General features: G+C 51.6%; 11 protein-coding genes across 11 annotated transcripts; 9 read left to right on the top strand and 2 right to left on the bottom strand.

The window, feature by feature from the left end:
* Window positions 1–314: 314 nt before the first annotated feature.
* On the top strand, window positions 315–1,079 carry P168DRAFT_240174 (E2 SUMO-conjugating protein UBC9; the record flags this gene model as incomplete). Its single annotated transcript, XM_024833702.1, has 4 exons — window positions 315–349; window positions 448–608; window positions 687–710; window positions 826–1,079. The coding sequence occupies 4 exons, from the start codon at window positions 315–317 to the stop codon at window positions 1,077–1,079; spliced, it is 474 nt and encodes a 157-aa protein (XP_024690816.1).
* Window positions 1,080–2,616: 1,537 nt separating this feature from the next.
* On the top strand, window positions 2,617–4,477 carry P168DRAFT_292308 (asparagine synthase). Its single transcript, XM_024837562.1, has 3 exons — window positions 2,617–3,876; window positions 3,932–4,036; window positions 4,099–4,477. Exons 1-3 carry the CDS (start codon window positions 2,621–2,623, stop codon window positions 4,139–4,141), a joined length of 1,404 nt encoding a protein of 467 aa, XP_024690815.1. The 5' UTR covers window positions 2,617–2,620; the 3' UTR covers window positions 4,142–4,477.
* Window positions 4,478–4,950: 473 nt separating this feature from the next.
* On the top strand, window positions 4,951–6,506 carry P168DRAFT_292306 (porin). Its single transcript, XM_024837561.1, has 6 exons — window positions 4,951–5,057; window positions 5,153–5,186; window positions 5,259–5,347; window positions 5,411–5,441; window positions 5,628–6,130; window positions 6,198–6,506. Exons 1-6 carry the CDS (start codon window positions 5,010–5,012, stop codon window positions 6,345–6,347), a joined length of 855 nt encoding a protein of 284 aa, XP_024690814.1. The 5' UTR covers window positions 4,951–5,009; the 3' UTR covers window positions 6,348–6,506.
* Window positions 6,507–6,758: 252 nt separating this feature from the next.
* On the bottom strand, window positions 6,759–7,928 carry P168DRAFT_306397 (DnaJ domain protein; the record flags this gene model as incomplete). Its single annotated transcript, XM_024839025.1, has 2 exons — window positions 7,638–7,928; window positions 6,759–7,530 (listed from the first exon to the last, which is right to left on the bottom strand). Exons 1-2 carry the CDS (start codon window positions 7,847–7,849, stop codon window positions 6,759–6,761), a joined length of 984 nt encoding a protein of 327 aa, XP_024690813.1. The 5' UTR covers window positions 7,850–7,928.
* Window positions 7,929–8,345: 417 nt separating this feature from the next.
* Window positions 8,346–10,311, top strand: P168DRAFT_306396 (methionine aminopeptidase 2). Its single transcript, XM_024839024.1, has 6 exons — window positions 8,346–8,499; window positions 8,606–8,737; window positions 8,823–9,682; window positions 9,752–9,913; window positions 9,970–10,056; window positions 10,112–10,311. The coding sequence occupies exons 1-6, from the start codon at window positions 8,460–8,462 to the stop codon at window positions 10,166–10,168; spliced, it is 1,338 nt and encodes a 445-aa protein (XP_024690812.1). The 5' UTR covers window positions 8,346–8,459; the 3' UTR covers window positions 10,169–10,311.
* A 4,796-nt stretch (window positions 10,312–15,107) lies between these two features.
* P168DRAFT_43040 (uncharacterized protein) lies at window positions 15,108–15,955 on the top strand. Its single transcript, XM_024841939.1, has 2 exons — window positions 15,108–15,853; window positions 15,919–15,955. Exon 1 carries the CDS (start codon window positions 15,293–15,295, stop codon window positions 15,749–15,751), a length of 459 nt encoding a protein of 152 aa, XP_024690811.1. The 5' UTR covers window positions 15,108–15,292; the 3' UTR covers window positions 15,752–15,853; window positions 15,919–15,955.
* Window positions 15,742–16,714, top strand: P168DRAFT_43083 (uncharacterized protein). Its single transcript, XM_024841940.1, has 3 exons — window positions 15,742–15,853; window positions 15,919–16,453; window positions 16,519–16,714. Exon 2 carries the CDS (start codon window positions 15,962–15,964, stop codon window positions 16,406–16,408), a length of 447 nt encoding a protein of 148 aa, XP_024690810.1. The 5' UTR covers window positions 15,742–15,853; window positions 15,919–15,961; the 3' UTR covers window positions 16,409–16,453; window positions 16,519–16,714.
* Window positions 16,715–17,273: 559 nt separating this feature from the next.
* Window positions 17,274–19,002, top strand: P168DRAFT_292302 (sphingolipid delta(4)-desaturase family protein). The gene is made up of 3 exons (XM_024837560.1): window positions 17,274–17,592; window positions 17,660–17,938; window positions 18,025–19,002. The coding sequence occupies exons 1-3, from the start codon at window positions 17,389–17,391 to the stop codon at window positions 18,817–18,819; spliced, it is 1,278 nt and encodes a 425-aa protein (XP_024690809.1). The 5' UTR covers window positions 17,274–17,388; the 3' UTR covers window positions 18,820–19,002.
* Window positions 19,003–19,452: 450 nt separating this feature from the next.
* P168DRAFT_42926 (putative integral ER membrane protein Scs2) lies at window positions 19,453–21,116 on the bottom strand. The gene is made up of 7 exons (XM_024841938.1): window positions 20,867–21,116; window positions 20,745–20,815; window positions 20,662–20,684; window positions 20,539–20,597; window positions 20,361–20,476; window positions 20,201–20,305; window positions 19,453–20,126 (listed from the first exon to the last, which is right to left on the bottom strand). Exons 1-7 carry the CDS (start codon window positions 20,904–20,906, stop codon window positions 19,698–19,700), a joined length of 843 nt encoding a protein of 280 aa, XP_024690808.1. The 5' UTR covers window positions 20,907–21,116; the 3' UTR covers window positions 19,453–19,697.
* A 1,021-nt stretch (window positions 21,117–22,137) lies between these two features.
* On the top strand, window positions 22,138–23,257 carry P168DRAFT_273247 (uncharacterized protein; the record flags this gene model as incomplete). The annotated part of the gene is made up of 3 exons (XM_024835367.1): window positions 22,138–22,219; window positions 22,279–22,622; window positions 22,683–23,257. 3 exons carry the CDS (start codon window positions 22,138–22,140, stop codon window positions 23,187–23,189), a joined length of 933 nt encoding a protein of 310 aa, XP_024690807.1. The 3' UTR covers window positions 23,190–23,257.
* Window positions 23,258–23,588: 331 nt separating this feature from the next.
* On the top strand, window positions 23,589–26,176 carry P168DRAFT_306391 (RAD52 DNA repair protein RADC). Its single transcript, XM_024839023.1, has 6 exons — window positions 23,589–23,675; window positions 23,754–24,054; window positions 24,125–24,211; window positions 24,274–24,453; window positions 24,506–24,680; window positions 24,733–26,176. Exons 1-6 carry the CDS (start codon window positions 23,668–23,670, stop codon window positions 25,785–25,787), a joined length of 1,806 nt encoding a protein of 601 aa, XP_024690806.1. The 5' UTR covers window positions 23,589–23,667; the 3' UTR covers window positions 25,788–26,176.
* The last annotated feature ends 235 nt before the right edge of the window (window positions 26,177–26,411 follow it).

The raw sequence follows: 26,411 nt of genomic DNA, 5'->3' as shown, positions 1-26,411 counted from the left end.
ATTATCTGCTCTCCGCTTCTGCTTGTTTCGGGACGCTGCGTTTGATACCTACCTACTCTGGTGGCACTCGCTTGCTGGCCAGCCTCAGTTTAGTTTCAGTGACTGACGCCTCTTCGCTGCTCCTATTTATTTTCTGCAGCTACTTTTTTCTCCCCCTCTTCCCTTGTTTTCTCTCGTCTCCCGGATTTCTTCCTTTCCGCTTCGTTGTAACGTCAGCTATCGCACCGCTTGACCTGGATTAAATCAACTGTCACCTACTTTTCTGACATCGCCTTCTCTTGTCGTCGCGACAAAAGCTGATTAATATAACTACGATGTCTCTATGTCAGAACCGCCTCGCGGAGGAGAGGTACGTGATTTTGAGGATCGCTTGGGTCCATCACCCCACCTTGCGATACCTTCCCCCACCATCGCGCCCAAACGGTAGATACTGATTGAGATGCTCAGGAAGCAGTGGCGACGGGATCACCCGTTTGGTTTCTACGCGAAGCCTCAACGGTCTCCTCAGGGTGTGCTGGACCTCAAGCGCTGGGAGTGCGCCGTGCCGGGTAAAGCCAATACTCTGTGGGACGGCGGGCTGTTCAAGCTGGAAGTCACTTTTCCCGATGGTGAGTTCACTTTTCTTTCCCCCCCTCTATATCTTGTTGCTAGTCGCGAATGGTAGACTGATCTGTTATTCTGCATAGAGTACCCCACTAAGCCTCCGAAATGTATGCGCTGCACTCTTCCCCGAGCTAGTGGGACTGTCCAACGGGACTGAGAACAGTCTTCGTTGAACGCCCTCACCTCATACCCCAGCGAGAACACCGACTAACATCACAACAGGCAAATTCGTCCCCCCGCTCTTCCACCCCAACGTCTACCCCTCCGGCACAGTCTGCCTCTCCATCCTGAACGAGGAAGAAGCATGGAAACCCGCAATCACCATCAAGCAGATCCTGCTGGGAATCCAAGATCTGCTGGATGACCCCAATCCGGAGTCCCCGGCGCAGGCCGAGGCGTACAATCTGTTCAAGAGGGACAAGCCGGCCTACGAGAAGAAAGTGCGGCAGGTTGTGAAGGATAACCCGCCTGTTTAGATATCATCCTCCTGGCTGGCTGGCTGACTGGCGGCTGGCTGGTTGTTGATTCCTATCTATCTCCCTCTTCGTTTATTTTAGCAAACCTCAGCGTGGCGTCTTCGATTTTTAACCAATTGATGGGCCAGTGGATGGCGTTTTTAAGCATTTGACGTATTTCTTTTCCTTGCTTGTTTATTTCGCCGAAAACCTGTTTCGGCGGTATTACTCAGTATTCCAGTCTTCCTATGGTACCTCAGTCTCCAAGTGGCGTGTGTCCATGGCGCCCTCCATCGACAGCTTTAAGTGGGACCGAGATGGGAACTGTGGAAGATTCGAGAGATATTGCCACAGTGACTTAGCATGATGAATCCATCTACATAGCTTGGGCATAGCATAGTCACCCATACTCCCTAGTTATGAGACACATAAGTCATTTCTAAACTACATAGGTACTCCTTGTATGCAGGGGTATGATCTATAGACAGTACTAAGTACCTAGGGACTACTCTGTACCTGTAGAGTGACCTCTTTAAATAATCCCAGTCCACCAATCAGCAGACACGAAATCCGGGCGCGGGCAGAGTTTATCTTATCGGAGGTTCGGGAAAGTGACTCAGACAAATTTTGCGACCGAAATCGCCCCTCGAAGTTCCGCCCCGCCCGGAACGGGAAGAAAGTCCATTTAAAATTCCATTTCTCTGGTCTTTTCCCTCTGCCAATCCTCTCCCCATCCCGCAATTCATCACCGCTGTGCCCAATTCTTTCCCCTTCTTTCCTCTTCATAATTAACCTTCTCTGTTGTCTAATTCTTGGGTCTTGTGGTCAACATGTGTGGTATCTTCGCCTGTCACCGGTATGTTCCTGGCCCTAGTTGTTTCGTGGACCCTGATTGCCCCGCGAATTGTCTCGCGAGGTCTTCTCGTTCGCCGTCCCCTGCTAACTCCATACCTTGCTAGGCACCCTGATGTGCAGAAATTCAAGCCCACGGCTTTGCGCATGGCCAAGGCGTGAGTATATCCTGTCGAATTCGCCATCTCCGAGTATGCGTTAATTGTGGTCCTCAGTGTGCGCCATCGCGGTCCCGATTGGAGTGAGTCACAAACACCGCCGGTATCCCCTCACTATAATTGCAGGCTTCTGACATGATCATAGGTGGCAACTTCATGGCCGACAACACCAGTAAGCCGATCATTGGGCTCTCGTGCTAATTGGAACGTCGCTGATGAGATTCAGTCCTCGCGCATGAGCGTCTGAGCATTGTCGGTATCGGTATGGTTTATGCCAAGCCCTCTTGTGTTGAATGTGCGTGCTGATCAAAAATCTGAATCTAGACACCGGTGCCCAGCCCCTCGTCAACGATGATAGCTCGCTCGCTCTGGCCGTCAACGGCGAGATCTATAACCACCGTATCCTCCGGAAGGAACTGAACGTCGACTATACATTCAAGACGCACTCCGACTGCGAAGTGATCATCCCCCTGGTATGTGGGATAGACTGGACAATCTTGTTTTTTCGGCCTTTGGGCACTGCACAATGGTGGATACTGACCGTCTCAGTACATGCAATATGGCCTGGACGCCCCCAAGCATCTTGATGGCATGTTCTCCTGGGTTCTTTTCGACCGCAAGCAGAACCGCGTCATCGCTGCCCGTGATCCCATCGGTATCACTAGCTTCTACCTGGGCTGGTCCAGCGAGACCCCCGGTGCCGTTTACTTCGCCTCCGAACTCAAGTCCTTGCACCCCATTTGCGACAAGATCGAGGCCTTCCCCCCCGGTCATGTCTATGACTCCAACACCGGTGCCTTGACCCGGTACTTCCAGCCCTCGTGGTGGGACCCCGCCAACGTTCCCTCGACTCCCGTCGACTACCTGACGCTCCGCCACTCGCTGGAGAAGGCTGTGCGCAAGCGTCTGATGGCCGAGGTCCCTTACGGTGTGCTGCTCTCCGGTGGCCTGGACTCCAGTCTGGTTGCCGCCATTGCTCAGCGCGAGACCCTGCGCATGCAGGATGCCACCAAGGCCGCCATTCAGAACCAGACCGGTGTCTCGGATCTGGTTGGCATCGACGACTCCAACGAGCTGTCCACCGTCACCACCCTGCAGCAGCTGCACTCCTTCTCCATCGGTCTGCCCGGTGCTCCCGATACCGAGGCCGCCCTCGAAGTTGCCCGCTTCCTCGGAACCAAGCACCACGCTTTCACCTTCACCGTCGAAGACGGTCTCAACGCTCTCTCCGATGTCATCTACCACCTCGAGACGTACGACGTGACCACTATCCGTGCCTCCACGCCCATGTACCTGCTGAGCCGAAAGATCAAGGCCATGGGTGTCAAGATGGTTCTCAGCGGTGAGGGAAGCGACGAGATCTTCGGCGGTTACCTGTACTTCCACGCTGCCCCCAACCGGGAAGAGTTCCACAAGGAGACCGTTCGCCGGGTCAAGAACCTGCACCTGGCGGACTGCCTCCGCGCGAACAAGTCGACCTCCGCCTGGGGTCTGGAGGCCCGTGTGCCGTTCCTGGACAAGGAGTTCCTCGAGACCTCCATGAAGATCGACCCTGCCGATAAGATGATCACCGAGGGGCGCATTGAGAAGTACGTTCTGCGGAAAGCGTTCGACACCACCGACGAGCCGGACAACACGCCCTACCTGCCCGAGAAGATCCTCTGGCGCCAGAAGGAGCAGTTCAGCGACGGTGTGGGCTACAGCTGGATCGACGGTCTGAAGGATGCGGCCGAGGAGCACGTCACGGACGAGATGATGAAGAACCCCAAGCCCGAGTGGGGTAGCGACGTTCCCGACACCAAGGAAGCGTAAGTTCTGCACATGGATAGTTCATCCGTGGAAATGATGACTGACGAAGACTAGGTACTGGTACCGCACGATGTTCGACGAGCACTTCCCTGCCTCGTGCGCGGGCACGGTTGAGCGTTGGACCCCGACATGGTCGAAGCAGACCGATCCCAGTGGACGGTAAGTCATGGCGCGTGTAATGGTCGGTCCGGACACCTGCTAACCCGTTCGTTTTCTTCCAGGGCTATTGCGACCCACAACGCCAAGTATAAGAGCGTCGAATAGATGTTGGGTAAATAAACTCTGCGCGTTTTCGGTTGGGCAATCATGGGTATAGAGGCATGCATAGATGATCTACCAAAGTTTCTTGTTTGGGGTCAAAAGTGAATTTTTCATTGGACGAGCTTGCGGGCCACCGAGCATCTGCTTTCCTGTTCTTCTAGCACTGGCATCTTCTATTTGTCTTGGGTGGGTACAGTGAAGTTCTGCGTAAAGAGCTTGAATCTGTGGCGTCAAGTCTTTTTCTAGTATCTCCTTTGCTTTTCCAGTTTTTCGGTGTCGCACTTATCATGAGACGCGAGCTTCTTTAATCAATCAAAGTTCTATCTGAAGATCATGCGAGTTGGGTTGTTGGGCCCCGTGTTGGACGATCGTATTCAACGGTTCTGCCGATCTTCGACCAGCGTGGGTGTACGGAGTAGGAAGGAAGAGGCCCAGATCAGCGTAAGATCCGAGACACAGAGGTGGAGTATATCCTGCACGGCGAAATTCGCTGCATCATAACAACCTAAACAAGATAGCTGTCCACTGTCATCGATAGCGGAAGCACCGTTCGGCAGCTCAGATCGTCTCCACGGAGGGAAAGATGACGGAATCGACGGCGGGTAATCTCTGCCCAAGGCCGCCAGATCACGGGACTTAGCGGCTTTTACCGGGACCCGACCAGCCACCAATCAGGAGGAGAGGGATTTCCCGTGCCATGATTTCCCAGCATTTCCCATTGTTTTGGCCTTAGGTAACCCAACAACGGACTTCACTTCTCGTTCTCTCGCTTTCTCCCTCTCTCTCTCTCCCGTTTCCACCTCTACACACTACTATCTTCCCCACGTAATCTTTCGACGTCACCGTCTTCTCATCTCCCCCTCTACTCATAATGTCTGCTCCTGCTGCTTTCTCCGATATCGCCAAGGCGGCCAACGACGTATGTTCTCTGTCTCTTCTGTCCTGGCAAAATTGAGGCGCCAGAGGCAGAGCTGGTCCGGCAGGGATTTTTCATGCTAATCCTCTGCGTTACAGCTCCTGAACAAGGACTTCTACCACTCCAACCCTGGTAAGTACTGTCCTTGACATGTCCTGGTTGATTTGGGGAGTTTGTTTTCGGTGTAGCTGACAAAATAACTAGCCAGCTTGGAGGTTAAGTCCAAGGCCCCCAATGGCGTCACCTTCAACGTGAAGGGCAAGTCGGCCCACGAGGGCTCCATCGCTGGCACTGTAGGTGTCTCCTTGAGAATGGTCTAGTGACATGATGCAATACTAATACTTTTGATCGCGCAGCTCGAGGCCAAATATGTTGACCAGCCCACTGGTAAAGACCCCCCAAAACGCAAACGCCCCCTAGGCAAACCACCCGATCCAAAAAGCAGGAGCATGCGCGAGCCCGGGCCCATGATGATGTTTTCATGTGCCCGGATCTCGTCGAAGCATGTCAAATATTTCGTCATGTCGCGGTTTTCCCAGCATTCAGTCAGGCTAATATTCTGTCCGCGCCCAGGCCTCACCCTGACCCAGGCTTGGACCACCGCCAACGCCCTCGACACCAAGCTCGAGCTCGACAACAACATCGCCAAGGGCCTCAAGGCTGAGATCCTGACCCAGTACCAGCCCGCCAAGCAGTCCAAGGGCGCTAAGCTGAACCTCTACTTCAAGCAGCCCAACCTGCACGCCCGTGCCTTCTTCGACCTCCTCAACGGCCCCTCGGCCAACTTCGACGCCGTCCTCGGCCACGAGGGCTTCCTCGTCGGTGCTGAGGGTGGCTATGACGTCCAGAAGGCCGCCATCACCAAGTACTCCGCTGCCGTCGGCTACAGCGTTCCCCAGTACACCGCTGCCATCACCGCCGCCAGCAACCTGAGCGTGTTCTCCGCCTCGTACTACCACCGTGTCAACCCCCAGGTTGAGGCCGGTGCCAAGGCCACCTGGGACTCCAAGTCCGGTAACTCCGTCGGCCTCGAGGTCGCCAGCAAGTACCGCCTGGACCCCTCTTCCTTCGCCAAGGTATGTTGATCTGACTCTACCGGAATCTTCACTCTGGGGTCTTGACTAATCGCTGTTCTCTTTATAGGCCAAGATCAACGACCGTGGTGTCGCCGCTCTCGGCTACAACGTCCTCCTGCGCCCTGGTGTGACCCTCGGCCTGGGTGCCTCCTTCGACACCCAGAACCTCAACCAGGCCGCCCACAAGGTCGGCGCCAGCTTCACCTTCGAGGCTTAGAGGAATTCTCCTTCCTCCGCCAGCCTCTCCCGCAGTGCTCGTCCAAGCCTAGATTAATAGTCTGCGGATAGCCGAGTCGATCAGCTAGCTATCTTGTTACTGCCATCCTTGAGTCCGGGAAGCCAGTTCTCCGGCAGATGCGCAGTTGGGAATGGATATTGCGCGCGGGTGTCATTGCCATCTGGATGTCAACGTATTAATCATGTATCGTAACTGTCGACGAGAACTGTACATCAACCTACTTTCCTTTGTTTGGTATTTAGTTATTTGGGTCTGGTGTAGTGATCTGTATCTGTATGGATTGAAAAAGTAGAGCCGTATCGCAGCCGTGTGTATGGTAAGTAAGGTACTCCTAAATGCCGCACCGCAAAGATATACAAGAATAAAGTAAAAACAAGCCACCCATCTATTCTACCCCCCCGAACCCCCATCCCTCCTCTCCCCACTCGCACCCTGTTTCCCACTCCCACCCACACTAGGCCTCCCACTCGCCCCAGGCCACCCAGCCAACGCCCCCGCCCCAACCAAAATCCCACAAACAACCACAAACCGAAACGCAAAGTCCGCCGAGCTGCCCATCTCATGCTCGCGAATCGCAGCGTTTCGTGCGTGCGTTTGCCGCTGCTGTCTCCGCTTGTCCTCCGCCGTCTGCGTGCGGTAGTGCCCGCGGGCATTGAAGTGATTCACTGGGTTGCGATTGATGAAGTCTGTGTGGTCGTCGTCGCTGCGACTGCTGGTTTTGCCCGTCCCTCCTGTCCCCCCTCCTCCTCCTGCTGCACCCGCACCAGCACCAGCAAACCCAGCACTCCCTCCATGCGGCGGCGGTTTGCGATTCCCATACCCCCCATGCGCATAAAAACTAGGCGGTGGCCCGCGGAACGCACCCCGGCGTTTACTGAGCCCGCTAGCTGGGCGGGAACCAGCGTAGGACCCCCCGCCGCCGTGGTTGTGGAGGTTTGCGCCGTGGCTGCTGTGGCTGCCCATGGGGTGTTGGCCTGGGTGGGCGGTGGAGTGGGTTGAGGCGAGGTGGGCGGCGATGCCGTGTTCGCGGTCGTAGGTGGAGCGTTTGGCGGCGTTGGAGAGGACGCTGTATGCTGAGGAGATGCGGGAGAAGCGATTTGTTGCGTGCGGGTCGGTGCGGTTTCTGTCGGGGTGGTGGCGGAGGGAGAGGGAGTAGAATTGTCTTTTTTTTTTTTTTTTTAGTTAGATTGGTTGATTTTGGGGAGGGAGGGGGAGAGGGAGGGAGAATGGGGGGGGGGGGGGAAAGAGAGAGGATTGATGGGAAGATACTTTTTGATTTCGGCCGTGGTGGCTGTTATGGGTACGTCGAGGACCTCATATAGGGTCGGTTCGCGACTTGTTGCGCGGCATTGTGAGGTTGTGCTGAAGGGCGCGGCGTAACTGGAGGGTATGGAGGAGGAGGGTGAGCTCGCGCGAAGAGAATCGAGGGGCGAGGGGTGGCGGAGTCGGATGAAGGATATCCTCACGCGAGGAAATAGCATGCCTCTGAGGTAGGCAGGAGAATAATGGAAGGGAAGACCTGAATGTTGAAGGTGTTGTATGAGAGAGTGTTGTAGGAAGAAGATGGCGGCGAGTGAGTTGGAGATGCGCCGCTCCTCGGAGGTGCGTCATCGGTCGCGGGGATCGAGCCGGTTGGAGAGGATTTAGCCACTTTTAGTTGATAGACAGTAGACAATATTGGAAATTAAAAGTATATGTTTTTGTAGTTCAATTGCCTAGAGGTATCAAGTCATTCTCAATGCTATCTTTTTTCTATTGCTGTTGCTGTATGGTGGACGTCTAGCATAGATCTATCAATTAGGATAAGGACACCACGTTGATAGTGATATGGGACATCAAATATTGCTTTCAAAATGATCTATATAGAGATATCAGATTGAGTATATAATTATTATATATTAGCATAATGATATCAAGGCATGAACGGGGTCATATAATATAAACCTGCCTCAGGCAACACTCCCGACGGAATCCGCCCGCCGAATCCCCTCTTTTTTTCCTCGCTTTTCCCTCTTCCTCCACCTCTCTCCCCACCATCTCCGACACCTTAGTATCTTCTGTTCCTTTGCCAGCAGACTGGTATTTCTCACCATGGCTGCTCAGGCTAGTGAGGATTTGAAAAAGCTTGACCGTCAGTCCCCCCTTCGTTGGTCCATCCATTCTGTGGAGCTCGCATATTCTGCCACTGATAAGATACTGCTACCTTAAAATACATGCTAATCGGACTCCCCCAACAGTGAACGGTCAGGGCGGTGACGCCAAGGCGAACGCCCCTGCTGCCGGTCAAGCTGAAGCTGGAGAGGCAGAGGATGATTCTGACGACGAGGCTGATGAGGGAAATGCTGCTCCCGAGGGTGCTGCCAGCGGAGGTACGTGATCATCCCCGCCTTTACTCCCTCCCCCCACTCCTCAGTACTCCCCGTCGGTTAGTATCTTATGGTCTAACGATCCCAGCCGCCAAGAAGAAGAAGAAGCGCAAGCCCAAGAAGAAGAAGAAGGGCGGCGCTAAAGTCCAGAGCTCTCCTCCCCGCGTCCCGGTCTCGAACCTCTTCTCCAACAACCAATACCCCGAAGGCGAGATCGTCGAATACCAGAACGACAACTCCTACCGAACCACCAACGAGGAGAAGCGCTATCTCGACCGCATGAACAATGATTTCCTGCAGGAGTACCGCCAGGGTGCCGAGGTGCACCGTCAGGTCCGCCAGTATGCGCAGAAGAACATCAAGCCCGGCCAGACCCTGACGGAGATCGCGGAGGGCATCGAGGACTCTGTCCGTGCTCTGACCGGCCACCAAGGCCTGGAGGAGGGCGATAACATCAAGGGCGGTATGGGTTTCCCCTGCGGTCTCAGCATCAACCACTGCGCCGCGCACTACACCCCGAATGCCGGCAACAAGATGGTCCTCAACCAAGGCGATGTCATGAAGGTCGACTTCGGCGCGCATCTCAACGGCCGCATTGTCGACAGTGCCTTCACCGTGGCCTTCGACCCGGTGTACGACCCCTTGCTGGAGGCCGTCAAGGATGCCACCAACACGGGTATCCGCGAGGCAGGCATTGACGTCCGCATGAGCGACATCGGCGCCGCCATCCAGGAGGCGATGGAGAGCTACGAGGTCGAACTCAACGGAACCATGCACCCCGTCAAGTGTATCCGGAACCTCAACGGCCACAACATCGACCAGCATATCATCCACGGCGGCAAGAGTGTCCCCATCGTTAAGAGTACCGACCAAACCAAGATGGAGGAAGGCGAAGTGTTCGCCATCGAGACCTTCGGTAGTACCGGCAAGGGCTACGTGCGAGACGATGTGAGTGACCTGGAATGGTGTGATTGTTCCCTTAAAGGGTGCAGCCGACTGACGTGATGCCCCAATTAGATGGAAACCTCTCACTACGCCCTGACGCCGAACGCGTCCCCGGTGCCGCTCCGACTTACGTCCGCCAAGAACCTGTTGAACGTCATCAACAAGAACTTTGGCACTCTCCCCTTCTGCCGGCGGTATCTGGACCGGTTGGGCCAGGACAAGTATCTTCTCGGGGTAAGTTGACGACGAGCCCACATTGTGTCGATCAGTCTACTAACACGCGCCTGCAGTTGAACAACCTGGTGTCTTCCGGCATCGTGCAGGACTACCCGCCCCTTTGCGACGTCAAGGGCTCATACACCGCCCAATACGAACATGTAGGACTCCCCCTTCCCCCATTTCCGCCTTGGAGTGGTACTAACCTATCGATAGACCATCGTGTTGCGACCCAACGTGAAAGAAGTGATCAGCCGTGGAGACGACTACTAAGAGGATCTTCCCATTCGAGAGATCTGGAGGAAACAAAAAAAAGCTACCGGTTTGCTTGACGTTTTGGGATGTTATATAAATACTGGTATAGAATCGCCAGCTCAACGAATCATGCAATTGACAACGTGAAAACGAGATCCAACATTATATCTTCCTACTTTGCTACTAATTCTACTAGAACCCTTATTTTGGCTTCCTATTCCGTTGTGGTTGTGGACAGGGAGTCGTCTCACGTAAGTCATTTAAGGAGTTTCACAGTTAGGAATGAGCCTATCATGATATCTTCCTTGGGTGAATGGGCCAACTTGACGTGAAGATGCGCCCACCATATACAGTCATGATTTTATCACCTTGAGCTAATCATTGTTATATCCATGCCTTGTCAACCAGTCACTCTCCCATTTTACTCTTTTCTTCTTTCTCATCCATCCTAGTGTCTTCTTTCTGACTTCCCACTTTCACTCCTATCTTCCTTGCAATCTCTAGCCTCCTCTCTCATCTACTTTCCTGAGCAGATCTCGTTTTCTGTTGCAATAGAGCAAGGAATTAATTCTCGACTACAGAAGATATCATTGCATTCACATTCCAGTCTTCATAATTGACCCTATATTCAATACGACATATACTTTTTCCATGTCTCCTTCCACCACCTAAAAGCCTGATCAGAATATGGCAATCAACCGCTCTTCTTCCCAGATTCTCGGCCGTCACGAATCCGCTGGTCTCCCCGTCTCATCTGGGGGGGATCGGCTTCATTTGAGGGCTTATGTCCCCGCCATGAGCTCCCCCGTCTAGACGGACTCATTTCTCTCCACCTACATTCGCTGAGCTTCATTGACATGGTACCCACGATGTGAGAACTAGAAGTGAAGATCAAGGAATACGAATAGGTCCCGGTTTACTCTACTGCCGGGTTGGGCGTTTAAGATGACCCAGCAATTCGTGGTGCCACGAGTTGAAAATGTGGACCTCATTCATTATTTGCTGAAAAGTCTCGAGTAGAGCGAGACATCGTCACTGCATCATCACCAGAACCAAGTGTATACTAGTAGTGTCACACACTTCGCAGGAGATAAGTTTCACGCCCAATTCAGGGACTCAATGTTTGACATATTACGACATCAGTGGCGACAGCTTGGTCAAACAGCCTTGCGAAACAAATGATACGAGACCTAATATTGGCATCAATGGCATCAACCATGGTGCACTAAAGAAAATTACGTGTGCCATTGTCACGACGTACTCTGATCAAAGAAATGGCACATTGGTAAATCGGTGATACTATCAGAGAAGCTCGCCATTGCCTGGAATAAATGGTCAGAGTTGTCACAACATTACAGTAATGACTGTTTGCACCTTTCTTCTGTCAATCATACACTGTAAGTTCTGTTGCCAACATAAAGGCAGAGAGGTTTTGTCTTGTTCTGTTCATCATCAGCTTACCTATTGCCTAGTCAATGGTATGCTCAAGTACAATATCTCTCAACTGATACTAAGGCATCTACCTCAAACTATTCCCAGCCCAATTCACCTCTCTTTCTCACTCATTCTCGTCTTCATATCCTCTTGCTCTTCCAATGGTTCTATTGTCTAGTTGTTAAGCCCTCACCGTACTTCCTATGGGGTCTTTCAAACCCCACGACGCGGCCATGGAGCTGCCTGTCGCAGCTGCATTGGTACTGAGGAAGTATGGTTGCATGGCAAACCAAACATTGTCGACCGGGTCATTATCCCGCTCATGAATCGAACTGTCAACGACACTTTCGGATAGAGATGGGATATCTATGCTTTCCTTTTGTATTAATGTTGTGATCAATTGGCACTGAACTGCCATGCTCTGCAGCAGATCACCCACAACTGATGGTCAGAGTGAACAAACAAACAAATTGCATTTTTGAGGTTTACCTCCGCTACATAATAAGGGTTCCTGTCTTACTACAGCCTCTGCCTGGACGAGAAGGATCGCGCAGATCCAAGTGTACCATAACAGTTGAACCAGGGGCAAATGTATGTGAGCCAGCTACTCTGTGGGGCCCCTTTCTCTTACTTCCGTTCGTCGGTCTTGGGCTAAACCTCCATAATATATGTGACAGCAGCTCTCTCAGGCTGGGTGGAATAGGCTCGATGGAAAAGTTGCATCAAAGCAACGAGCTGTACAAGATCGGACGCGCCACAGGCCTTGCCAAGGGGCAAGGGCGAATACAGCGGCCTGTAAGAAACCACATCGCCACCCACATTGGAGGTGATACCGAGGGCGAGCAATCAGATCCGATTACACCCATCATAGAAAATTGTAACTACAGCAATGGAACAATAAGAGACGGGTTCGTCCAAGTCAACGAACAAAAAGAGCCACTGCAATCGTTGCATCCTCCCGCGAGAGCACATCGAACTATCCCTCGAGAAGAAGAGACCCTCTCCCTGGCTAGCGCTTGACGCAAAGACAGAAGAGAGATTCGCCAGCATTTCCCCAAGGTGGGAGATCTACGCGCCCAGCACTACAATATCGGGTTTTGACGAACCGAGTCAGGGGTCTTGCGATCAGTCGATCTCTTTTGAAGAAAGTCATACCACAAACTTGACGCTGCGATTGACCATTATGAGAACCCCGATTGGAACTCGAGACAGGGGAGCTTGCGGAGATGAGCCATAGCGCTGTACAGCCCACCAACAGGGCGCGAAGAGACAGTTCAGGCCCCAAGACCTAAATACGGACATGGCAGACCCAACAAAACCCCTCGGGAAGTGTTGGTAGCCGATATTTTGACAGGACGTCCAGTTGACAGGATTATATGGTCATAGCCAAGTCAGCAACAGAGTACATCCTGTACCAGGAACGTATCTGGGAGTCAGACTCCATGGACCAGTGCAGAACTCACGGCAGCCATGAGTATGTGGACCAGCAACGGACAAAGTCATACCCACGAGGGTATCGTGTTCAACAATCAGTGTGGATTGTCAAATTGGCTGCCAACAAGATGCCAGGGTACAACAAATTTGAGCGCCAGATGGGGAGATCACCCTGAGAGCGACTTTGTCGTGCTCGGTCCCCAGTTACTGTTGTCTCGCAACAGCCTGTATGCACCCACGCCTTTGCAAATTTCCATCGAGGTTTCCCTGCTCTAATTCGGAGGCAGTCTACACAAAGAATTGATATAAATAATAGATACTCAAAACGTTGCATTGGAGGAGGCCCGTAACAACAATAGTCACCCCCCGAGTCTTGACGATGGATTTTACAGCGTGTATCACAAGATTTGAATCAAATTGATAATTATAGTGTGCTCATTGTGTTTCCAGTTTTCACCTTCATCAAGTTGTGGACTGAGTCCAGCCACGAGTGCCCAAACTGTCTGTAGTATAGCCGCCTGGATCTGTAGCCTGTAGAGATGATTGTGTCTACTAGACTACTGTGGCTCAAGATGCTGCTAATTACCTCCCAGACAGTCACTACATCGGATTCAACCTGGTGTTATCTCGAAGGAAGCACATTCACTTGCTATCTGGAACATTACTGATAGCATGATTAGTATGACTGAACAGACAGGAGGCCTATCTTGCCCCATACGAGTATTCAAACAAGTTTCTGTAGTTAGACACATGAAACCCCTATTGTGATTTTCTCAGTTTCATATGATACACTAACCAGGGTAGAGATGTCTTTGTCTTCCCTGATCAAGAATTACCTGGTAATCTGGTGAATGACATCTATGATAAGTATCCATGACCTGATGACTGTGGAGTGATAGATGCTTTCTCTTTTTCTCTCTCCCCTTATTCCATTGTACTCATCTCCAATACATGGTCTTGTTTGAAGATAATAGAGGAATTACCACTCAACTACAAAAGACATCATGAAATCTTGTGCCTCCATATATAACCCTATATTCATTGCGACACCTTGCTTCTCTTTTTCTTTCCACATCTTGAAAACTGCTTATAATGGCACCATATATAAACTGCCGTTATCTTGCAACTTACCTCGCTGAATTCGGCCTACCTCCAAGCGACGACACGCTATATAAGCCCCTAGTCCAATATCGGGCTTCTTGCTCATCAAGCAATCATAAAGAGAACACGATAGCTGTCAGGTGTTGCCCGCAAAAGAGGACGCACTCATAGTCATGCAACCCCTCTAAACGCAAGCGAGATGCAATCTCAGCATGCTTCCAAAGCTCGATATACATTTTTAAAGCATGCCAGTATAGCTGGCTCTTTCTGTTTATAAGGGTTCCAAATATTTGGAAGAAAGGTGAAGGATTTGTATGAGGACAAATGTTGAGCATGTGCGATGCCATATCCGGAATTCGCCCACGTTTTACCACAGGCGGATCATGCGGTATGTTTTGTTCTGTTATTTTGCGTAAGGAGCCTGTACACGGTAACTCATGCCACTGGTTTTAGACTGAAGTGTGGGTACGACAGAATTTGGTCAACTTCCCTCTCAATGCATATATAAATGCCATCCCTCTCTGCCCAAGTTGTCATGCTCAGTTTGACTATCATCTTGATCCTGGTTTTGCGTTCGTGCCGACAGACCTCCAATACTTTATTGATTACGAGCGCGAGGATCACCAGCGCCGGAAGAAGGCCGCCAAAGAAGGTATTGCTGTTCAGAGAAGCGTTCCTACCGCCGCAATGTACAAAGAGCACCAGTCAAACAAAGGCGAGCTCCAGTCCAATGCTCCTGGTGGCCTTTATACTCGAATATTCCTCAAAAACTATTTGCCACACACGTATCTCGGATGTCTAGAAGATCACATCACTTGGCACGGGCCACCCGTAGCTTCCCTATGGAAGGCTTTTCTTGTCCTGTCATCCTGCCGCATTGGTGGCGTGGATGAGAAAATAATCAATCAAGAATGCCAAGCCAAATGTCACGGTCTTCTATTATCCAGCCATTGCCAAGTCATTCAAAAATACCATCATGTTGGTAGGGAAGTCGGGCTGCGCTATTTTTGGGGGTTGATGATTAGTATTGGGTTCTGAGAAACCACCACCGAAGTGAGGTACTTCTTCGGCATACAGAGCCTTTGAAGAGAAAATTGGCAAAGAGGACAAAGATGGCAGAACCTGGCAGTGCCATTTAAGTCTCACTTGAGCCGCCTGAGATGTGCCCATGACATGCTGGTAAAGATACATATGAACTGGATCACAGCCAGGGATGCTTACACGGTGGCGATGTCTACCTGGCGCCAGAACTGTCGAACCTGGGAGATCGAGCTTATCAAGACCTATTGGGCAAATGACCGTACAGTATTCCCGAATACGGCGTTGTCTAACTCGGAGGCCAAGCGCAAGGTACTCTGGACTGTTGTCGCATTAAATACAGGATTGCTTACGAATGTCCAAATTGTCATGATATATGCTGCAGCCGAGTGGCGATTCCTTTCTTCTATTGCAACAACTGCAAGTAGAGATCTCTACTTTACCCAATCTGGACCAACTCAAGATGCCAGACCCTGGGCGAGCATTGCCAGACAGGCAGTTGATAGCATCTTCACCACGAACTACTTGAGTCAATCAATACATGGAATCGTTCGCTTCTGGTTCAAACACAAGCCGGTCATCAGGCATGTCTGATAGTCCTAGCCACCGGGTCAAGGTTTTGTATAAAGGAAGATGCTGGGCATGTGCGACGCCATATCCGAGTGCCTCCAACTATTACCAAAAGCGGATCATGCAGTAAGTTTCATCATGTTATTTTGTCCAATGTGATTTCATGAGGTGACTTATACCGTTGATCTTAGATCGAAGTATGTGTACGACAAGGTTTAGTTGACTTTCCTCTCGATGCACTCAAAAACGCTACTTTGCACAGAGCAGGTTCTAAAGCAGTCGGTTTACCGAACCGGGGTTCCAAAGGAAATGCAGGGGGAGCGGCTGCGGAAGATCCTCTCATTACCGATGATCCGACGCACAGTTTCATCGCGCATTCCCTTTCGCACAGGCGAAATGATCGGCGCTTCTATCCCCGGGATCCAATGCAGAAAAATCTTGATACGCGCGGATCCAAGTGAGCTTGGCCTGTACAAGCTGGAAGCGGCTCCTCTCTATCGAGGACTCATGATACAGGATGAGCGCGATCCCGATTGTTACGTGTGGAATAACCGCAAGTTGAGAAAGCTTGTTCTCGACTCGACTTGGCTTGGCTTCATTTGGCTTGCGAAGAGTGTGGGTGCCGAGATTGTGACTAATGGGCTGCGCTGCCTGGCCGAGGGAGACCTCACTGGAAGGTGAATGCAGGCCATCCACGACATGAAGATGATGGATACGGACGATGAAGTATCCCTCTCTGTCAAGTTGCCATTCTTAGTTCGACTCTCATCTGGACCCTAGCTTATGTTCAGACCGACAGTTGTAGGAACATGCCAATCTACGGGAATACGCGCAATTGAAATATCTTATCAAACATGGCTCTGTCACTTTGGGCAGCAGAAATGTTTGCCAACAGAACGCGCTCTATGACTACAAACACGAGCTCCGTCTAGTTGATATGTGGCCAATAGATGAAATCACATCCAAAATTCCAAATATACCATCAGTAAATTCCTGAAGTTGACCCCGTGGAATAGCGCGCGGTGGCTACCATTGATATATACGGCTTGTTTGATCAGACAAGAAAGCAGGCGCTGGGGTGCTGCGCAGCGATCGCGCTTGCCTTTTTTCCTCGCATGTCTTCAAAGAATTCAAAGGTTGTTCCTTCCAAGGTGAAGAGCTGAGATAGACTCGAAAAGAAGGCACGACTAGGTCACAGATAGAAAGGGTTGACACCCTCGCACTTGCCTACCCTGCGTCATCATATGTATTGCGTCTTAGCCTCACCTTGAGGATCTGAGATAGGAGAAACAGCCTTTCTTCCTCTCTTTGCTTCTGCAGCATAGAAATGTAGGTCTCGCGCAGGGAGCAGTTAGGGTAAGGAGACCCTGTGACGTGCACCGATGACTGACGGATGAGTCAGCAGTCCCTGCATCGAACAGAAAGCGGTCTAGACCGGATTAGTCATGGGCGTGCCTGTCAGGGATAAGTGATGGATAAGGAAATAATAAATAATAATCAGAACACTCGGATCAACAGATCCGCCTTTCCTTCGCTCGTCGCTCCACCTCACTCCATTCTCTCATCTGTCCTTTTCACATTGACTCTGCTTCATGGCGTAGTTTATTCAATTGCTATTCAAACCCCCATTCTTCCACTTTTCCATTGTCCACCCCGCCATCATGTCCGCCGTCCAAACCGACGGTACACCGCACCTCCGCGTCTCCGCCGCAAAGGGTCCGGACTCAGATGCCAAAACCTCCGCGAATGCTTCGACCAGAATCCCACCCCCGGAGGCATCAGTCGTCGATGACCAGTTCTTCTGGACCTATACCGAGGAACCGCATCGTTCTAGACGACAGGCGATCATCAAAGCCCACCCAGAAGTACGTACCGGGTATATACCTTGACACCTCCGTTCGATAGAACTAACACATCGCCTGTGATGATCAGGTCACCAAACTCTGTGGACCCGAACCCCTCACGAAATATGTCGTCTTCGGCGTCGTCGCGCTCCAGATCTGCTGCGCCTACCTCCTCCGCAATACCTCCATCCTGTCCTGGCAGTTCCTGGCCACGGCCTACCTGATCGGAGCGACGTCCAACCAGAACCTGTTCCTGGCCATCCACGAGATCTCGCATAACCTGGCTTTCAAATCCCCCATGGGCAATCGCCTTCTGGCGATGGTCGCCAACCTCCCCATTGGAATCCCTTATAGCGCCGCTTTCCGGGTACGTAGCCGCCAATCCCCCAGAAAAAGAAAAGGGAAAGGGGACAGGGGGAAATGATCGAGAAGCTAAAGCTAATACAACGACAGCCCTACCATCTCACGCACCACAAATCCCTCGGCGTCGTCGGCCTCGACACCGACCTCCCCACCGCCGTCGAGGCCTTCCTCCTGGACTCCCTCCTCGGCAAGGCCTTCTTCTGCACCTTCCAGATCCTCTTCTACGCCCTGCGGCCCATGTTCATCTACAGCCCCCCCTTCACCTCCATCCACTTCCTCAACATCCTCGTCCAAGTCTCCTTTGACATCGCCCTCACCAAACTCAGCGGCGGCTCCCTCCAACCCCTCTTCTACCTCATCACGAGCTCCTTCCTCGCAGGCTCCCTCCACCCCTGCGCAGGCCACTTCATCGCAGAACACTACTTCTTCTCCCGCATCGAAGCAGGCGGCACCGAATCCCTCGAGGTGCTGAAGAAGAACGACACCAAAAAGTCCCACCCCCTCGACTCCCTCCCCCCACCAGAAACCTACTCCTACTACGGCCCCCTCAACATCCTCACTTACAACGTCGGCCTCCACAACGAACACCACGACTTCCCCGCCATCCCCTGGACCAAGCTCCACACCCTCCACCGCATCGCCGCCGAGTTCTACGAACCCCTCCCCTGCCACCGCAGCTGGGCCTGGGTCATCTGGACCTTCATCCTGGACAAGAACGTCGGCCCCTGGTGCCGTGTGAAGCGCGCGCAGGGCGGTCGCATCGTCGGCGGTGGCGGCGGCGGCGGCAGTACCTCCTCCGGCCGCAGCGGGGAGGGTATCTCCGCTGCGTCAGCCGGGGCGGAGGAGTCGGGCGATGGGTGGAAGGAGAGTGAGCTTCAGAATTGAGAGTCATATTTCAATTTGTTCACCCCTATTTCTTTGTTTTATTTCTTGACATGTCCTTATTCTTTTCTTGATGTACCCCGTTATTTATCTTATAGAATCACGATGATGCTGTCGGTGGGCCCGTTTGGTGTTTAAAGGATGGACGCTTTGGAACTTGTAACTATATTATGTGCAATACCAGATATTCTTTTTCTTCCTTTTCCCTCTTAATCACTCGTATACTATTTCTATTACCCCGAAGTATGCTTATAATAGATATCATCATAAGACCGTTGGATTTTATTGTCCCAGCTAGTGAGGCTAGACTTATGAACGTAGGAGAAAAGAAAATCAGATCCGACGAGGCGGGGGGAAAGGTAATACACGCAAATTTCAGCACTGACTCGTGAGTCCGCTGCTAAGATACAGAAAGATGACTAGATCCCGAGGTGCAACCGGCCTGGCGTTGAGCTGCGCTGTGGACGACCGGGCCCCGAACACTCGAGCAAAGAAGCTCGCTGTTTTTATATCGAGGTTGGTGGTTGAGTTGCACTGCTGATGGATCACACCATATAGGATGAGGAAAGAAAGGAAAGCGAAGGATAGTAAACTGAAGAAAAAAAAAAAAAAAAAGAAATAAAGCGTATAGAATAAGTAGGTGAAAGGCCCGATCTGGAATGCCTAGGCGGAGAATTGAAGCGCAGAAAAGAAAATGGAAGGCGACAAAGCAAAGCAAGACATAACTCAATGCTGATGCTAGAAAATGATCAAAGTAGTGCTCTCCAGAGAGAATACAATTGGTGCGGGTAGGGAAAAAGCAAATAATAATGGGACGACATTAGACACGTGGACAGGGAGACGAAAAGTGCAAGATGGAAAGAGATAGTTCCCTGGTCCGTTTAGAAAAAGAAATAGGCAATCAGGAAGCTCAACAGGCACAAGCCGGCGACAATCTGCAGGGGAACACCAGCCACAGGGGCCTGGGCGCTACGCTGAGCCAAGGGAGCACCGGCACTTTCCGTTTCGCCTCCGATCTTCCTCTGACGCAGACCCTGGTCTGCCAGTCGGTCCTTGAGTCTCTGGATCTGGGAATTGGCGTCGGACAGCTTGGACTTGAGCTCCTCGGCAGAAGCCCCGGTGGGCGACCTGACAGACGAGGGTTGGGCACTGCTGGCTTGTGGGGTCGAGATCTCGCGCTTGGGTTTGTCGCTGAAATCAGGCGGTGGGATTGGTGACGTGTCCGTGGTGGATTTCGCCATGCCCACAGCGGGAGTCTGGTAGGTAGCATTGGGGGAGGTGTAGGCAGGAGGTTCATCATCGGGAACATGCTAAAAAAAGAAAGAGATATGTCGTTAGATACGTTGCGCAAGTGGAGAAAAATGTGTAGGAATATGGTACATACAATGCCATTGGTCTCCGTCCCCTCCTCGGCGCCCGAGGCATCCTCAGGCAGCCAGTTCACGCGAATCTTGCGCTCCTGGACGGCAGACTTGGACGCTTTTTCGAACTAGAGGCATATTAGTGGGTGTGACGGATATGGGCACAAGAATAGTTGCGCTTACGATAGACGTGACATTGGCAAACTCCATGTCGCGAGAGACCGAGACAGTCTGGACCAGGAACTTGTCCTTACACTTGGCATCCTCGGCCGGCTCATCTTTCATGGCCTGGAGAAGCACTGTTTCACAGTCAGCCACTGTCGTTGGATCACCGAAACCTTCGTGCCGATCGGTCTCTTACCCTGGACGTCCACATGCTTTCCGGGTTCTATCCGCCCCGAGTTGGGACGAACACAGTAACTGTTTCCACCAGTGAGCGTTCGCACTCGTATACCATATGAAATCCAACCGAGGGTGAACGTACTGCTTGGGGGCCGTGGTTTTCACCTACAAGGATGAAAAGTATCAGTATGCGATCGACGATTCAAGGGAGATTGTCCGACATACCTTGAACACGATAGCCTCGGGGTTTTCATTGTTCAGGTGGAGGACCTGGCACACCTCACGGTTAAAGGGACCTAGAACCCGTCAATATGTAGAAGACGATCGCAGACTCGCGAAACACCTACGCTTGAAGCTCAACTCTGGCGGGTCGAGAATGACAGACATGGTGACCGCACGGCGCAGGAATCGCTGACGAAGCGTCTGGGTGAGAAGGGGGTATGGTTGAAGAGGAGGATCAACGTAAAAAGCAAGAAGAGAGGAAGCGAGAAAAGGGTAGGCAAGAGTAATAACGGGAAGTGGGGAGGAATAAGATGAGACGGGAAATCACCCAAACTAAGGGGGGGGGAGGAAGATGAAGGAGATGGTAGATGGGGAGGAGGCAGAAGGTAACCGCAGTCGGATGGAGATCGATGTGCTCAGTTCGGTATTGTATTTTTCTGGGTGATTTGGTCTGTTTGGGTGCCTGGGGTGTCGTTCATTGACCAGCAGACAGCTGACTCAGCCACAGTCAGGTGATGTCATGAAAGATCTCGTGCTTTCTCTGTTTATTGTTCTCCTTCTCATGATCATCATGGCTTTCATTTGAATGATCGCAGGAACTGACTATGATCAATATCAGTGTCTAAGTATCTACCAGGTGATCAAACAGACCCAGATGACCAGTCTGTCAGATTCATTGTTCATGATTTTATGCTCATTTCCCCCTGTCTTAGACCGATCGCTCTGGATCCACCGCGACATCTTTGGGTCCTCTAAAAATAAATATTCTCCAGGCAATCCATCTGTTATGGAGCCTTAACAAGGCCCAATACATGTCACTGCATTGACATGTCACCATTGATATCGTCCAACCTGGGTTATCAAGCCATCGTTGGTCGTCCTGAGTCAAGATACAAGTAGGAACAAAACATACCAGATCACTACGGCTCTTACATCCTAGAGTGGCGCCATGGTCACTATCCCATCCAAACCACGCTGAACACTGACTCAATATCATACATCCCAATAGACCCCAGGGAAAGATCTAGACACGAGGTACTCTGTAGAACGGAGAGATACACGATGCTGGAGGAGTATAGCCTAGATGATACTGTAACAATGGTAACACAGCGTAAAGCGGGCCCTCCCGCAATCAACCAGAGAATGGATGGACACCAAACCAATACGTCACCAGGAACCTCACCAAACACCTGACTTCGTGTTTTCTTTCCCTTCTTTCACTTCACACCGTACCATTCATCACCTCATCCACAATCACTAAGAGGGTTCTTTCTTACCCTATATAGGCCTCCATTGACCATCGCTCTTCCCAAGAGGTGGCCAGTCTTCATCACATCATCCATTACCCCGCGTTGTGAACCCAATCACCCCACCGCGCAACACCTCTTAGCCCACCATGGCATCCGATCTCGATCAGCTCATTGAGATGGGCTTTGATAAAGAAAGAGCCCAGTTAGCCGTGTCAAAGACCGGTGGCAGTAGGTTTTCTCCCCGTCAGCATTCTGCCGTCTCATCTCTGACCTGACAATCTCTACAGTCCAGGGTGCTCTCGAATGGCTCGAACAGAATCAAGACAAATCGCTCGACGAGATCAAGGCGTCCAATGACGCCCAAGAGGAAGAAGAAGGACCCCCTCTGCAGCCTGGTGAAGAGGCTCGCAGCTTGGTGTGCAACGAGTGCGGCAAAAAATTCAGAAGCCAGGCCCAGGCTGAATTCCACGCTTCCAAGTCTGAGCATGTGGACTTTTCCGAATCCACGGAAGAACTCAAGCCGTTGACCGAGGAGGAGAAGAAAGCAAAGTTGGAGGAGCTCCGCCTGAAATTAGCTGAGAAACGTGCCGGTTTGACGGAACAGGAGAAGGCCGATAAAAAGAGGAACGAGGTATGACAGGCTTCCCTTACACGTTTAAAATCATTGACTGACTCCTCATCTTTGCTCCAGGAAATCCGAAGAAAGAGCAACAAGGAAAACCAGGATGCCAAGGAGGACCTCGAAAAGAAACAGAGGATGAAGGAGGCCGCGAAGAAGAAGCAGGAGAAGCAGGATGAGATCGAAGCCAAGCGACGGGTGAAAGCCAAGATCGAAGCCGACAAGGAAGAGCGCCGATTGAGATCTGAACGCGAGAAAGCGGAACGGGCGGGAAAGCCACTTCCTGCTCAACCGACGCCGGCACCCGCGCCCACATCCTCGGGACCTGTCGCATCGAAACCGGCGTCTGCTTACACGGAGACTCGCCTGCGATTCCAGACACCCAAGGGTAGCGTTATGAAGACGATGCCTGTCACCACCACACTCTTTGAGGTCGCGGCGGCTTTGAACCAAGAAGATGGCATTGAGGTGCAGAGCTTTTTGCAGACCTACCCGAGGAAGGTATTCGATTCGGAGTATTTTGGCGAGTCGCTGAAAGATCTGGGCTTGATCCCCAGTGCCAGTCTCGTCATTCAATGATGCGATACTATTGTTAACCAAGAAATGATATTCATTAAACCTTCACATGACGTGATGGGTTAATTGAGCATATTCTACGAGACCAACATAGTTTGGGGTCGAAGCAATGGTGTAGGGGTGCTGTTCGTTAGACATCACGCATTGTCGCATTACAACAGCAGTGTAATTTGTAGCATTGAGCTGAACTTAGCCTCAAATTAACCATCAGCGTTTAATCCTCCAATTCCCGTAAAAATTAGATCTAGACTGAAGACCAATGAAATACGACCAATAATCAATAATCGCAAGTGATCGAGTCAGTGCCCATGGTTACGGAATATCAGATCACGTGACACCGCGATAAGGCGTGTCGGCATCCGTCACGCGTCCCGCTATACTAACGTATGAACATGCCCTGTCAGTCAACCCACCTCACCACCAACCAGTCGTGTCCTCTTCAATGATTGCGACTGCACCCACTACACTGATCTAATATACTATGCCTGCGTAAGCAAGACCGCACCTCCCGCATCCTATCCTATCTTATCACACCCTCTCAGACTCACTAACGCGTCTCTCACTTAGTGTCGGCGACCAACATCGAGGCGGACCAGCATGCATCACGATGCCCAACGCGACCGGAACAATGTCAGGAAACCCATTTGAAGAGCCCCAGCGCCGCATGAACGAGTACACCGCTCGAGAGATCGCCACCCTCCAATCTCGCCTGGACAAGAAGCTTGGGCCCGAATACATCTCCTCCAGATCGGGTCCCGGGGGGCAGAAAGTGCATTACCTCTCAGCGGATAAATGTATCAACCTCGCGAATGAGGTGTTTGGGTTTAATGGGTGGTCGAGCTCGATTCAGAATATTCAGATCGATTTTGTATGTTGGGCTTTCTCCACCTGGTGATTAGGTGCTGAGGAAGGAGAGGCTAACTATTTCGTTTTGCCAGGTCGAGGAAAGTCCGAATACGGGGAAGATTAGTCTGGGTTTATCTGTGATCATCAGGGTCACTCTGAAAGATGGAACTTTCCACGAAGTACGTGCTATGTTATTAAGATACCGGCTCTTTTCACGAAAATTGACCTCTTGGGTTCACAGGACATTGGATACGGTCACATCGAGAACTGCAAAGGGAAAGCTGCGGCTTTCGAAAAAGCCAAGAAAGAGGGCACGACTGATGGTCTCAAACGTGCACTAAGGAACTTTGGCAACGTTCTAGGTAATTGCATTTACGACAAGGACTACGTCTCGAAAGTTACGAAAGTGAAAGCCGCGCCGGTAGGTATCTTCCATGATTGGGACTGCGGTGGTTATTGACTGTTCAATCAAGGCCAGATGGGATGTTGATGACCTACACCGCCACCCTGACTTTGTGGCTAGAAAAGAGCCTGTCCGGCCCAAGCCAACGCCGGAGGATGATGATCTTCCTCCGCGTCCGGCAATTACTGCGAAACCCGCCAATACGAGTCATAGCACTCCACCTGATGATGGTGGAGAGTTTGGGAGTACGTATAGAAATGCGGCTATCTTGTGATTCGCTATCGCTAATTGCAGCAGGTGACTTGTTCGACGAAGCAGACTTTGGAGTAGCTGAGGCTGGGAATCCCGACGAAGTTGTAATCGGACCAGACGCACAGCAGCCACCAACCCCTTTGCATGGACCTAACGCCAATCGAGCACCTCATGGGAATAACTTCCATCCCAGCGGGAGGCCAAACCCGGCTATGGTAACGCCCTCCAAACCAGGAAGACCCATGAATCCAGGGCCAGCCGCCAGGCAAATTCCCCCTCCTGCCCTCAATGGTCGACAAAATCCTCCCGCACCAGGGAATTCCAATCAAATCCGCGTTGGTCCTCATGTCCACCAGCAAAGCGTTGAACAGGCCAGGGTAGAACCACCCGGGCAGCAGACATCCCACCCACAGTTGAACAAGCCCGCGACAGCAGCCGCCGGTCCGCCGCCGGTAAAAGGAGAATTCGGCTCGAACAACCCGGACCTCAAAGCCCAGGACATGCTCCCACCAGGCAGTTCTCCCTCCGCCGGATTCTTCTCCGCCAGGACAGCCGACCTATTGCGAGAAAACCCACACAACCCATCCGCAACAGCCTTCGACCCCCACGCAGAAAGCCCATCAATCCGCAAAACCGCCGGCGTGGACCACACCAAGTCCCTGCCCGTCTCAAGACCCATGCTGTCCAGCGCCTCACCTGCTCCGAACGCCACACGCGATTTCATCAACCCCTCCCAAGACATGACCCGCAAGATCGGCGCCCCAGGCGGCAGCGGCAGCGGCATCGGCAGTCCGATGAACAGACCCCCAACAACATCATCCTTCCGCCCCCTCACACGCCCAAACATTGGCCCACAAACCACAGCAAATGCCCCAACACCAGCTGTCCCAGCACCAGCACCAGCAAACCGACCGGGCTTCGGGCCGCCGCAAAACCAAAACGGGAAACGCCCTCCTCTCAACGATGTAACGAACGCGATAACCTCCAATGGCAGCGGGCCTGCCTCCACTGTTGGTGTCAATGATCCGAAGAGACTCAAAGCTGTTGAAGCTAGCTTGGCGCAGCAACAACAACAGCAGCAGCACCAAAGACAACAATAGAATGAGTACCAGCTAGCTAGTTAGCTCTTCCATTTTCGGACATACATAGCTCTGCTCTGTTCTGTGTCTTGTGAAGGGTCTCTATCTATCTATCTATCTTCTCGGTGGCTTGGGGGTTATATGCATAGGCGTTAGGAAATAGGACGAATGGTGTTTATTTTGCTGGAGTTTTTCGGGCGTTGATGTTTTCGTTTTTGATATTGGCTTGCTTGAGCTTGTGTTCTTTTCAGTTTTGAGATTATACATTAGCCTGTCTGTGATGCGTGCGCATTTTCTCTTCTATTTGTCATATCACGCTTCCTGGCCCAGACTTATGCTATGTTACCTTCGGCGGGTTCTATATGGAAAGTATCTATATAATGCTTACTGCTTACTACGTGCAATTCGAGGCTCATTTTGCGGATATTCCGACAATGACATATCCTTGATCGATTAATAACGAGTACATACAGATTTCCATAATGCTTGAGATATTCTCCACCATGGCATCGCGCATATGCAACATTAGGAAAGAAAAGAGAGCTAGCGAGGAACAAGCAGCATTGAGTAGTGTACAGCCGTGAAGAAGAAGACCAGGCATGAAAACGTAAGCTGGAAAATATGTCCGTAACGCCAGGAACGACG

The sequence above is a fragment of the Aspergillus campestris genome (genome assembly GCF_002847485.1).
Source record: "Aspergillus campestris IBT 28561 chromosome Unknown P168scaffold_10, whole genome shotgun sequence".
Classification (NCBI taxonomy): Eukaryota; Fungi; Ascomycota; class Eurotiomycetes; order Eurotiales; family Aspergillaceae; genus Aspergillus; species Aspergillus campestris.
Note: the sequence above shows the minus strand (reverse complement) of the source record. Positions and strands in the feature narration are given on the sequence as shown.